The sequence below is a fragment of the Eumetopias jubatus genome, unplaced genomic scaffold (genome assembly GCF_037043125.1).
Source record: "Eumetopias jubatus isolate StellerSeaLion01/CBP00866 unplaced genomic scaffold, mEumJub1_p1.0 scaffold_4, whole genome shotgun sequence".
NCBI classification, from domain to species: domain Eukaryota; kingdom Metazoa; phylum Chordata; class Mammalia; order Carnivora; family Otariidae; genus Eumetopias; species Eumetopias jubatus.
The window spans coordinates 29,403,088-29,417,225 of record NW_028274810.1 but is presented as its reverse complement, the minus strand read 5'-3'; the positions used below and the strand labels follow the sequence as shown (position 1 = coordinate 29,417,225).

Genomic DNA, 14,138 nt, shown 5'->3' with positions numbered 1-14,138 from the left:
CAACGTCTAGAGATGAACCACAATGTGAGATGAAAAACACACTGCATCGGATTAATTGCCAATTAGACATGGCAGAAAGCAGTATTAATGAACTTGAATACATAGCAGTAGAAATTTTCCAAAAAATGAACAAAGTCTCACTGAGCTGTGGAATAACTTCAAGGCGTTTTAATATTTGTGTAATTAGAATCTCTGAAGAGGAGGAAAGCAACAAAAAAATTTCAAAGATAAAAATGGTCAAAAAGTTTCCAAATTTGAAGAAAACTGTAAATCTACAAGAAGTTCAACAAAACCCCAATATAAGAAACAAGAAGAAAAGTACAGGGGCGCCTGGGTGGCTCAGTCAGTTGATCATCCAATTCTTGGTTTTGGCTCAGGTCGTGATCTCAGGGTCCTGGGACTGAGCCCCACTTTGGGCTCCCTGCTCAGCAGGGAGTCTGCTTGTCTCTCTCTCCCTCTGCCCCTCCCCTCACTCACACACTCTCTAAATATATTCATTTAAAAAAGAAAAGTACAATAAGGCATCTCTCAAAATTAAACTACATAAACCAGAGATAAAGAAAAAAAAAAAACTCTTAAAAAGAGACAGGGAAAAAAAGATACATTATATACACAGGAATAAAGATAAGAAAGGATCAGATTTCCCAATGAAAACAATGCAAGACAGAAGTCAATGAAACATCATTAAAGTACTGTGGCCGGGGGTGGGGGGGAAGAACTGTCAACCCACACACAGAAAAAATATCTTTAAAAATCAAAAGAGGGGTGCCTGGGTGGCTCAGTCAGTTGAGTGTCCGCCTTCAGCTTGGGTTGTGATCCCAGGGTGCTGGGATCAAGCCCGGCATCAGGCTCCTTGCTCAGCGGGAAGCCTGCTTCTCCCTCTCCCTCTGCCTTCTGCTCCGCCGGCTTGTGCGTTTACACTCTCTCTCTCTCTCTCTCTCTATGTCAAATAAATAATAAAACATGAACTTTTAAAGAAAGTCCTTCAGACAGAAGGAAAATTATATCAGTTGGAAATCTAGAGCTAAAGAAAGAAACAAAGAGCTCCAGAGATGGAAACTATGTATGTAAATACATGAGATTTTTTCTTATTATTTCAATCTCTTTAAAAGATAATTGGCTTGGGATGCCTGAGTGGCTCAGTGGTTAAGTGTCTGATTTCAGCTCAGGTCATGGTCCCAGGGTCCTGGGATCGAGTCCCACACTGGGCTGCTTGCTCAGCAGGGAGCCTGCTTCTCCCTCTGCCTGCCTCTCTCTCTCTCTCTGACAAATAAATAAAATCTTTATTAAAAAAAAGATAATTGGCTTGAAGCAAATATCATAATACAGCATGGAGTTTACAACATATATAAAAGTAAAATGCTTGACAAACCTACCATGAAGGACTAGAGAGGAGAAATGGAAATGTACTATTCTAAGTACTTACACAACGTGTGAAATACTATGAGATCCCTTTAAGGCAGATGGTGATAAATTAAAGGTATCTACTACAAACCTTAAAGAAACCAGTAAAAAAAAAAAAAAAAAAAAAAACCAGTTATAGCTAATAAATCAACAAAGAAAGTAGACTCATTAAAAAATATTCCATTAAGTCAAAAGTAGGCAGAAAAATAAAAAGGAAACAATATAAAACAAAATGACAGATGTAAATGTAAGCCTATCAATAATCACATTAAATATAAATGATCTACTTTCCTTAAAGCCCAGAAAACACTGTGTTAAATGAAAGGAGCCAGTCACAAAAGACCACCTATTGTATGATTCCATAATGAAATGTCCAGAATAGGCAAACCCATAGAGATAGAAAGTAGATTAGCAATTACCAGTGGCTGGAAGGAAGGTAAAAAGGGGAGACTAATGGATACTTTCTTCTGGGGGGTGATTAAAGTGTTCTGAAATAGGATAGTAGTAATGGATGCACAACTTTGTAAATATACCAAAACCCACTATATTTTTACACTTTAAAATTGTGAATTTTAAACTTATAGAATAAGTTAAAAATACAGTAACAATATGATGAAAATATAGGAAAAAAACAGACGAAATATTAATAATAAAGTACATATCGTCTTGGGTCCATCCCTGCAAGAAGATTGTAATTCCCACTTCACTCCATGAGGTTTGAGTATGTGATTTGCTTTGCCCAGTAAAATCTAAGTAGAAGTTATGTGGATCACCCCCTAACCGATACTTTAAGGTATTTCCACTCTCTCTCTTTTCCATTTGCTGCAAGTCTGGTTATTCCTGGATAGGGGCAGGTCGTTGGTCCTGGAATGAAGAAGTGTGGAACAAAGATGTACTCAAACTGCAGCTTGAGACGAACATGAAATATGAGGAAGAAATAAAGATTTGTTGGTGTAATTTTTTTGAAAGTAAATGGTCTAAACATTCCAATTAAAAGGCAAAGATCGTTGGTTTGTATTTTAAAAAGCAACACCCAACTACATGCTGCCTAATAGACAAACTTTAAGGATAAAGAAAAAAGAAAGGATGGAAAAATATATAAAATTTTAACACTATTCAAAAGAAAGCTACGATGACTATATGAGATAAAGTAGATTTCCTTTCATAAGATTTATTTATCTTTTAGAGAGAGAGAGAGTGCAAATGATAACACGGGTGGGGTAGTGGGGAGGGAGAGAGATAGAGACAGGCTCAAGCAGACTTCCTGCTGAGCCCAACACGGGGTTGGGCTCAGCCCCAAATCACGACCTGAGCCAAAACCAAGAGTTGGAACTCCAACTGACTGTGTCACCCAGGTGCACTGAGATAAAGACAATTTCTTTTCTTCTCTTTTTTTTTTTTTAGGATTTCCTATAAGGAATTATTTTTTAATTTAAATTCAATTACTTAACATATAATGTATTACTAGTTTCAGAGGTAGAGGTCAGTGATTCATTAGTCCTATATAATAACCAGTGCTCATTACATCATGTGCCCTCCTTGACATCCATCCCCCAGTTACCCCATCCTCTCACCCCTCTCCCCTCTAGCAACCCTCAATTTGTTTCCTATGATTAAGAGTCTCTTATGGTTGAGCACAGGCTGCTGGGAAGATGGCAGAGTAGGAGGACCCTGGCTCACCTCCTGCCATGTAGCCACCTAGAGAACACACACATCAGCATAAATAACCCAGAAAGCAACCCGAAGACTGGCAGAACAGAGTCTCCATAGCCAGATGTAGACAAGAGGCCACAGTGAAGCAGATCCACTCCCTCCAACTGCTCTTGGCAAGATCCCACCAAAGCAGTGCCACATGCCTGGCAGTGTGCAAACAGCCCAGACAAGGGTCAACACCACTCCAAAGTGAGTCCTGCTCCAGGGAGAGGAGAAGATAACCACACACCAGTCTGACTGTGACTGCAACAGTGGGTTGGGAAGAGGCAGCTGGTCTGATTGCAGGCCCCACCCACCAAAAGCTTCTCAGGGCACAACACAGGGAAAGTGTCCTGCAGTTTGATGCTACTTCATCCCTGGCAAACACCTGGTCTTACTCAACTCAAGCCCAGAACAGCCCCAGATGAGCCCACTAACAACAGAGGCACCAGACTCTGCCCACAACAGGCAGAAAGCCATTGCAGACTGGACTGAAGGCAAACAGAGCTCCACCGCAATGGTAGGACACCCCTATAGCAACACACATAGGAGATACCCCTGAAGCACCATTTTCTGGTGAAAAGGAGATATGGTACTGCAGAGCACTACAGGACCTCTTCTTCATAAGCCACTACTTTCAAGTGCAGGAGATGTAGCTGACTTTCCTAACACATATAAACAGACACAGCAATAGACAAAATGAGGAGACAGAGGAATATGTCCCAAATGAAAGAGCAGAACAAAATCACAGCAAGAGACCTACACAAAATGGAGATAATATGTCTGATAGCAAATTTAAAATTATGCTCATCAAAAATGCAGTGGAGAAGTTGGCAGAGAAAAAACAATTGTATCCATAACTTAGGAACTAAAATTTCTGGAGGAAAATGAAACATGAGCATGTCCTCATGTTTTTTTTATCTTTAGTTATCACTTTGCAAACACAGTCCTGGTGAGTTACCTAGAACCTTTTTTTTTCTCTTTCCAAAATAAAACTCTATGTCCTGAATTCCATTGGCTCTCTCTTAAAGCAGAGGAGCTTGGCATATTCAAGATTCTCAGTTGCAAGTGACAGAAAACCTTGTACCGACTGGCTTTAAATAAAAAGGAATTATACGGGTTTGCTTCACCAGAGTATCCAAGGGGTGGCACTAGTTTCAAACACAGCTTTTTGGGCGCTCAAATGCCTCCAGGTCCTGGTGTCTCCATTCCTCTTTGCCTCCTCTAACCCAGAGCAGCTGCAGCAACTCCAGGCGTACATCTCCTCACTGGGAGATCCCGGTGGAAAAAAGCTCATTAGCATAAGCCCATAGGCAAGTCTGGGTCTGTCTCTGATTTCACAATCATGATGTGCTATAACAGTCAGGACACTTGGTTCTAGTTCTGACACTATTCCTAGAATTTGTACAGTGATGTTGGGAAGTCATTTGCTCCTCCCACGCCTCAATTGTCTCATTTGCCAAATAAAGGGATAAGATCTCAACAATAAATAAATAAAATGAAGTTATGTCATAAAGATACTTGCTAGAATTGAGAAAGGAGTGTAGGACCTCCCTGCCACCCTCCACCAAGAGATAGGGAACCTAAAAAAGAACCAATTAGAGATATTGAACTCACTAAATGAAAATAAAAAAGAGCATCAGCAACCTGGAGGACAGAGTAAAGTAATCAAGCTGAGCAGATGAGAGGGGGAAAAAATACTCAAAATGAAAATAGACCAAAGGAACTGAGCAACGCTGTCAAGCATAACAATCACGATAGGGATCCCAGAAGGAGAAGAGCAAGAAAAGGGGGCAGAAGATTTATTTGAAGAAATAATAGCTGAAAACTTTCTGAATCTGGGGAAGGAAAGAGAAATCCAGATCCAGGAGGCACAGAGAGCCCCCAACAAAACCAACCCAAAGAGGTGTGCACCAAGACACAAAGTAAATAAGATGGCCAAAAGTAGTAATCAAGAGAGAATTTTAAAAGCAGCAAGAGAGAGGAAAGCAGTTATGTACAAGGGAAACCCCATAAGGCTATCAGTGAATTTTTCAGCAGAAACTTGGCAGGCCAGAAGAAAGTGGCATGATATATTCAAAGTGCTAAAAGGAAAAAAATCTACAGCCAAGAATACTCTATCCAGCAAGGCTTTCATTCAGAATAGAAGGAGAGATAGTTTCCCAGAAAAATAGAAGTTAAAAGCAAAACCAGCCACATCCCTGTCACACACGATGTCATCGGCCTGTGGGTCCCAAATCCACAGTCCAGCCATCCTCCTGCCTGAGTCAGCATGCCAGCTGCTCAAGGCCAAGTCAATACACCTTCACCACAGATTGACAAGGATTCAAATTCTTCCCCTCAAATTCCAGCCCCTGTTCAAGTTTGTGCACAAAAGTGGGCATAATTATAACAGCACAATGAAGCAATCCAAAGAGTGACACTAATTCTGTGGAATATATAATGGATAAAAGGAGTGTGCTAGGCTGAGAATATCTCCAACAAGCACATCAAAGAACAATACATACAGCATGATTCTCGGTAGTAAAAGAAACAAACATGGGAAAAATAAAACAAGACGAAGTCAGAAAGGGAGACACCCCATAAGAGACTCTTAATCATAGGAAACAAACTGATGGTTGCTGGAGGGAAGGAGGCAGGGGATGGGTAACTGGGTGATGGGCATTAAGGAGGGCACTGGATGCAATGAGCACTGGGTATTATATAAGACTGATAAATCACTGAACCCTACCTCTGAAACTAATAATATACTATATGTTAATTAAGTGAATTTAAATTAAAAAAAAAGAACCCCCCCAAAAAAAGAAGAGTCTCTTATGGTTTGTCTCCCAATCTCTGATTTCACCTTGTTTTATTTTTTCCTCTCTTCCCTATGATCCTGTTTTGTTTCTTAAATTCCACATATCAGTGAGATCATATGATAATTGTCTTTCTCTGATTGACTTATTTCACTTAGCATAATACCCTCTAGTTCCATCCATGTTGTTGCAAATGGCAAGATTTCTTTTTTTTCTTTTTCTTTTTTTTTTGGCTGAGTAGTATTGGTTTTGGGATCAAGGCAATACTGGCCTCAAAGAAAGAGTATGAAAGTTTTGCTTCCATTTACATATATATATATATATATTTTTTTTTTTTTGGCTGAGTAGTATTCCATCGTATATATACCACATCTTCTTTATCCATTCATCTGTTGATGGACATCAGGGCTCTTTCCATAGTTTGGCTATTGCAGACATTGCTGCTATCAACATTGGGGTGCAGGTGTCCCTTCGGATCACTACATTTGTATCTTTGGGGTAGATATCCAGTAGAGCAATTGCTGGGTCATAAGGTAGCTCTATTTTCAACTTTTTGAGGAACCTCCATACTGTTTTCCAGAGTGGCTACACCAGCTTGCATTTCCACCACCAGTATAGGACAGTTCCCCTTTCTCCACATCCTCACCAACATCTGTCATTTCCTGACTTGCTAATTTTAGCCATTCTGACTGGCGTGAGGTGGTATCTTATTGTGGTTTTGATTTGTATTTCCCTGATGCTGAGTGATGTTGAGCATTTTTTCATGTATCTGTTGGTCATTTGAATGTCTTCTTTGGAGAAATGTGTGTTCATGTCTTCTATTTCTTGATTGGATTATTTGTTCTTTGGGTACTGAATTTGATAAGTTCTCTATAGATTTTAGATACTAACCCTTTATCTGATAAGACATTTGCAAAAATCTTCTCCATTCTGTCAGCTATCTTTTGGTTTTATCGACTGTTTCTTTTGCTATGCAAAAGCTTTTTATCTTGATGAAGTCCCAATAGTCCCAATTTTTGCCTTTGTTTCCCTTGTCTTTGGAGAAGGGTCTAGCAAGAAGTTGCTGTGACCAAGGTCACCGAGGTTGCTGCCTGTGTTCTCCTCTAGGGTTTTGATGGATTCCTGTCTCACATTTAGGCCTTTCATCTATTTTGAGTCTATTTTTGTGTATGGTGTAAGGAAATGATCCAGTTTCATTCTTCTGCATGTGGCTGTCCAATTTTCCAAGTACCATTTGTTGAAGAGATTGTCTTTTTTCCATTGGACACTGTTCCCTGCTTTGTCAAAGATTAGTTGACCACAGAGTTGAGGGTTCATTTCTGGGTTCTCTGTTCTGTTCCACTGGTCAATGTGTCTGTTTTTGTGCCAGTACCATACTGTCTTGATGATTACAGCTTTGTAATAGAGATTGAAGTCCGGGATTGTGATGCCACCGATTTTGTTTTGTTTTGTTTTTAATAATCCTTTGGCTATCAGGAGTCTTTTCTGGTTCCATATTAATTTTAGGATTATTTGTTCCAGCTCTCTGGAAAAAAGTTGATGGTATTTTGATAGGGATTGCACTGAATGCATATATTGCTCTGGGTAGCATAGACATTTTAACAATATTTGTTCTTTGTAACTTCCTCAATTTCTTTCTTTCTTTGTATCTTTCCTCAAATATTTTAAAAGCATAGTTTTCTGAGTATAGGTCCTTTGTCTCGTCGGTTAGGTTTATTCCTAGGTATCTCATGGTTTTTGGTGCAATTGTAAATAAGATCGACTCCTTAATTTCTCTTTCTTCTGTCTCCATTGTTAGTGTATAGAAATGCAACTGATTTCTGTGCATTGATTTTATATCCTGCCACGTTGCTGAATTCCTGTGTGAGTCTAGCAATTTGGGGTTGGAGTCTTTTGGGGTTTTCCACACAGTGTACCATGTCATCTGTGAAGAGTGAGAGTTTGACTTCTTCCTTGCTGATCCGGATGCCTTTTATTTCTTTTTGTTGTTGTCTGATTGCTGTGGCTAGGACTTCTGTGTACTATGTTGAACAACAGTGGTGACAAGGACATCCCTGCCGTGTTCCTGACCTTAGAGGAAAAGCTCTTAGTTCTTCCCCATTGAGAATGATATCCGCTGTGGGCTTTTTGTATATGGCTTTTATGATTATTGAGGAATGTTCCCTCTATCCCTACACTGTGAAGAGTTTTAATCAAGAAAGAATCCTGTACTTTGTCAAATGCTTTTTCTGCCTCTATTGAGAGGATCATGTGGTTCTTGTCCTTTTGTCCTTTCTTTTACTGATGTAGTGGATCACACTGACTGATCTGCGGATGTTGAACCAGCCTTGCAGCCCAGGGATAAATCCCACTTGCTTATGGTGAATAATCCTTTTAATGTACTGTTGGATCCTATCGACTAGTATCTTCGTGAGAATTATTGCATCCATGTTCATCAGTGATATTGGTCTATAATTCTCCTTTTTGGTGCAGTCTTTGTCTGGTTTTGGGATCAAGGTAATACTGGCCTCAAAGAAAGAGTTTGAAAGTTTTCCTCCCATTTATATTTTTTGAAACAGCTTCAAAAGAACAGGTATTAATTCTATAAGGTCAATTTCTAAGCAAACAATATTACCCGGCATAAAGGCATTTCAGAGGGCATAACAATCCAAATGTTTATGTACTTAATAATACAACTTCAAATTACATGAAACAAAGACTAAAAGAATTTAAAGAGAAACAGACAAATCCACAATTATAGTTGGAGGTTTCAGTACTCCTCTGTCAATATCTGATATCACAAGTAAACAGAAAACAGCAAAGATATAGTAGACTTAAACATCAATCAAATTTAATTGATCAACATTAACAGAATACTCCACCAAACAACAGCTGAATATACCCTCTTCTCAAATTCACATAAAATGTTTACCAAAATAAGACCATATTCAGGGCCATAAAACAAGTCTCAATAAATTTAAACAGCTATTGCTAAAGCAGGGCTTGAAAATAAATGTACACCACCAAACATTTATATTAGAAAAGACAATACGAGGACAGAGACATTACATAAAAATGTCAAAAATCCCAAGACAACTACAGATCAATATCCACTATGACCATAGATACAAAAATTCTAAATACAATTTTAGATCAAATCCAACAATATTTTATAAAGACAATATATCACGACCAAGTGGGTTTATCCCCAGAATGCAAAGTTGGTTTAACATTCAAAAATCAATGTAATTCACCATATTAAACTATAAGAGGAATACCACATGATCATTTCAATAAATGCAGGAAAAGCATTTGACAAAATCCAACACCTATTTCTTTTAAACTCTAAGAAAACAAGGAAGAAAAAGGAATTTCCTCAATCTGATAAAAGCCATCTACAAAAACCTACAGTTAACATATTTAATGCTTTATCGCTAAGATCAGGAAAACAAGAATGTATGTTCACCACTTATATTCTAATTCGATATATTCACTCGAGGTGCTGGCCAGTTGCAGTAAGGTAAGAAAAAGAAATAAAGGCACCCAGATTGGAAAGGAAGAAGTAAAAGTGCTTTATTCACAGATGACATGCTCATCTACATACAAAATCTCATGGAATCTAAAAACAACAACGTAACCTACCAGAACAACAAGTTTAGCAAGGCAGCAGGATACATAAGGCAATATGGTTCCAATCAAAATCTTAGAAAGTATTTTTGTGGAAATTAAGAACTTGATGTAAAATTCACATGGGAACGCTAGGTTCCAAAAGCAGCCAAAATGGGAGAACTAAGTTGGAGGATTAACACTATCTGATTTCAAGACATAAAGTCACAGTAATCAAGACAGTACCGTATTGGCATTAAGAGAGAAAACAGATCAATGGAACAGAACACATCTAGAAATAGGCCTATACATACAATAACCACTAATTTTTGACCAAAGCTCAAAAGTACTTAAGTGAAGAAAGGATAGTCTTTTCAACAAATGGTATAGGAATAATTAAATATGCATATTCAAAAAATGAATTTTGATCTATACTTTGCTCCATATACAAAACTAACTCAAAATAGATCAGACCTAAACATAAAACTTAAAACTATAAAACTTCTGTAAGAACATATGAGTCAAGCTGTGTGACCTTGAGTCATCAAAATTACAGTCCATAAAAGAACAATTTCAAATTGGACTTCATCAAAATTTAAAACTTACGTTCTTCAAAAGATACTATTAAGAGAATAATAAGCTGCAGACTGGGGAAAAAACATTTTAAAAGCATATATCTGATAAAGAACTATATCCCAAATATACAAAGAACTCTTCAAATACAATGGTAAGAAAGCAAACAATGTAATTTTTAATGCGCAAAAATTTCAAACAGAGAAGATACGTCAGTGACAAATAAGCACATGAAAAGATGCTCAACACCATTAGAAAATGCAAATTAAAAATACAAGATACCAATACCTGTTAGAATGGCTAAGATTAAAGACTAACCATACCAAGTATCAGCAAGGATGCAGATGAACTAAAAATTTCATATACTGATGGTGGGAATGTGATAAAGTATAGGCCCTTTGACAGTTTGACAGTTAAATGTGCACCTATCATATAAACCAGCCATTCCAATCCTAGGTATCTGCCCAGAAGAAATGAAGCATACATCTATGTATATAAAGGTTTGTATACATAAATAATGTTCATAGCATTTCATAACAAAAAGTGAACTACGATATATCCATACAATAGAATATTACTAAGCAATTAAAAATGAACTATTCATACACACTACAACATGGATGAATCTCAAAATAATTATTCTGAGTAAAATACTCTGTTTAAAAAAATACGTATTATTCCATTTCTATAAAATTCTAGAAAATGCAAACTAATCTATAGTAACTAAAAGCAGATCAATGGCTGCCTGGGGATGGGGAAGGGGATAACGAATATGTTCATTTTCTTGACTTTGGTGATTATTTCACAGATATATACATATGTCAAAACCTATCAAGCTGTATACCTTAAGTATGTGTACTTTATTATGTCAATTATATGTGAAAAAAGCTGTTAGAAGTTGTCTCTGTGGGGCGCGGGGGTAGCTCAGTTGGTTAAGTGTCTGCCTTCGGCTCAGGTCATGATCCCAGGGTCCTGGGATTGAGCCCCGCATCAGGCTCCCTGCTGCGCGGGAAGCCTGCTTCTCCCTCTCCCTCTGCCCGCTGCTCCTACTGCTTGTGCTCTGTCAAATAAATAAATAAAAATCTTAAAAAAAAAAAAAAAGAAGTTGTTTCTGTTATTACCCTTAAAGCCAGTGGTAGTATACCTCTTGACTGAACACAAAAGGGGACTCTTCCAATAAGTCTTTTATAGCTGATGGCCAAAAGAGCTTCTGATAATAATATAGTGAAGGGCACACAGGGCCCAGAGTATACATTCTCAACAAACGACTATTCTATTTCATTTCCATTAAGACAGAAGGATACTTCGCCTTCTATGAATAAACTGAATGAAGAGATTTCCCACTCTAAACCATAAATCAGGTATCTATCCTAAATTAAATTACTTTACAAATTAACCAAAGGGGACTAGTTTGAGAGTTTAAATAAAAAATGGTAGTTTTAGGGGCACCTGGGTGGCTCAGTTGGTTAAGCATCTCCCTTCAGCCCAGGTCATGATCCCAAGGTCCCAGGATCAAGCCCCATGTCTTGTCAGGCTCCCGGCTCAGCAGGCAGTCTGCTTCTCCTTCTCCCACTGTCCTTCCCTCTCCCCTCCCCACCCCCCCGGCTGGTGCTCTCTCTCAAATAAATAAAATCTAAAAAAAAGATGGCACCTAGGTGGCTCAGTTGGTTAAGCAGCTAGCTTCTCCTTCTCCCACTGTCCTTCCCTCTCCCCTCCCCACCCCCCCGGCTGGTGCTCTCTCTCAAATAAATAAAATCTAAAAAAAAGATGGCACCTAGGTGGCTCAGTTGGTTAAGCAGCTGCCTTCGGCTCAGGTCATGATCCTGGAGTTCTGGGATGGAGTCCCACATCGGGCTCCCTGTTTAGCGGGGAGTCTGCTTCTCCCTTTGACCTTCCTCCCTCTCATGCTCTCTGTCTCTCATTCTCTCTCTCTCTCAAATAAATAAATAAAATCTTAAAAAAAAAAAAAAGAAAAAGAAAAGAAATGGTAGTTCCATTTGCCTTAAAAAAATTCTAAAATTCAGGAACAATTTAGGGAATTTGCTATATTAAGAAAACAAAGCTCTAAAGCTATCTGAGCCAGAAGAAAATTTTAGTACAACTTTAAGACCAACTTCTCCAAAAAAGACTTGAATACTTTTGTTAAGTAATTTTCATAAACAAGGAGCCAAAGACTAGAAAATAAATATTCTTAATATGAGTAAATTTTGATTATGGCACATATATATAAATGAATGGTTGAACTCATATAACTACAGAGAAAGAAAAGCCAAGCAACCTCACTCACCTATTTTGTTCCTCCAGTTTAGCCAGGAGTTCTAAGTCGTCTGGACTCAACTGTGAAGGGGAAGATGGTGAAAGGGCTGGCGTGGATAGTGTGGTAGATGAGGATGTAGTGTGTAACGAGGCAGATGGACTTGCCACCTGACTGGCCATCTGACTGACTGTATGTGATACTGTGTTCTTCACCCATGAGAGAGTAGAACTCAGCTTTTCTGCAACCTTGTCTGTCGCCACCTATGGATAAAAATGAAAGTTGAATATATTTTAGTTTTATTGCATTCATTACCAAGAACATGATAACCCTATTAAGTTTTACTTAATAGCCACCATCACAATAGTTTCTTTGAGGTGATAAAGGTAAAACCTACTTTAGCAACAATTATCCTAACACCTGGCTTTTGGAAAATATTTCAGTTCTGCAACATGAACAAACGAGAACAGCATTTTCCAACTACAGGCTAAAATCCATCAGGGAGTAATAAAATCAATATGACACATAACGCTAGCATTTTTAAAAATGAAAAAGAACAGAAAATATCAGTGTAAATATATACTGTCTTATGAAATCGTTGTTTCAGTTACATATATGCATTAAAACTATGTACTACCTGTACATATATTTATGGGTATATTTAGTTGGGATGTAAAATCTATTCTTTAGTCAAAAACATTTGAAAGCAAAGGTATTAAAACAGGTCCACTGGGTGATGAGGATAGGGAAATGCTGTAACATGATAATTCAACAAAAACTGGGGCTGCTTAGCCTAAGGAAGATGTAAGGAGACCCACGATACCTATCTCCAAACAGCTAAAGAGTATTTTTATAAAAAAGGGACTTTTCTAGAGGAACAAGATTACGATAAACGGTTGAGTTAGTAGAGTGGGAGAGATTCAAGGCACAATTTTCACATAGCTGGAACTATTCAGAAATAGAATGGGATGCCCAAAGAGTAGACATCCCCACCAATGGCTATACTAAAGCAGCTATTAGAAGAGCCAAATGTCAGAAGTTGAAGGTAACTTTCTGTTTTAAGTGGGCAACCAGAATTTAAAAAAACCCTTAAGATCCCACCTGTCTCTTAAGATTAAAGTGAATTACACATATGTCCATAAAGTCATCATAAATTATGCCCATCTCCTAAGCAGATATGTATACAAATGCAGCTGAAAAATAAAATATACAGAAATAATATTCAAACATGGCATTATCACTTCACTAATGAAAAACATAATAGCCATATTTGAATACCTATATAAAACTAAACATTCTTAATGATATGAGTTTACAAAATAAGGTGTTAATAGGCTTTTTAAGGGACTGTATTTTCTAAAAACTAGCATGAAAAGAGCTTCTTGATTGTGAAGTACTTAGATATATAAAAGCTAGAAACTATGACATGCTTTCATGAGCTTTGAGAAGATCTTAAATTTTATGTCATAGGTAAGTGGCTAAAGCATTGTAAATTATTTTCGGATTCAGCATACTCTCAGCTAATCTTAGTTATATACAGCAATTCATACACACAGAAATTAAAATACCAAGGCATACAATGCCACCGAGACTATTTCAGCAAACACTATTCTCCTCATGGGTTGCCCAAGGCTTTTTTTCTCACCTCAGTACATAGATGACTCTCTATCCCTCTGCCCCACCTCCTCCACCTCAACCCAGCAGGATACTTTGATACAAGCAAAGGATAAAGTGGAAAAGGGATTCTAAGGTCACAGTTAAGCAACTCAATATGAGGCTGGAACTTCTAAGACAAAAATTTGATTATAAGTGCTGAAAGGGCCAAAAGTTTT

The 14,138-nt window shown here is 37.9% G+C and overlaps 1 protein-coding gene across 5 annotated transcripts in view; it reads right to left on the bottom strand.

The window, feature by feature from the left end:
- The window catches only part of EVI5 (ecotropic viral integration site 5), a 197,265-nt gene that overhangs the window by 149,990 nt on the left and 33,137 nt on the right, over positions 1–14,138 (bottom strand). For all 5 annotated transcript variants that reach the window (XM_028087639.2, XM_028087638.2, XM_028087637.2 and 2 more), the window contains one exon: positions 12,340–12,569. In XM_028087639.2, coding sequence (XP_027943440.1) covers positions 12,340–12,488 — 149 coding nt within the window. In that variant the 5' untranslated portion in view covers positions 12,489–12,569. The remainder of the gene's footprint in view (positions 1–12,339; positions 12,570–14,138) is intronic.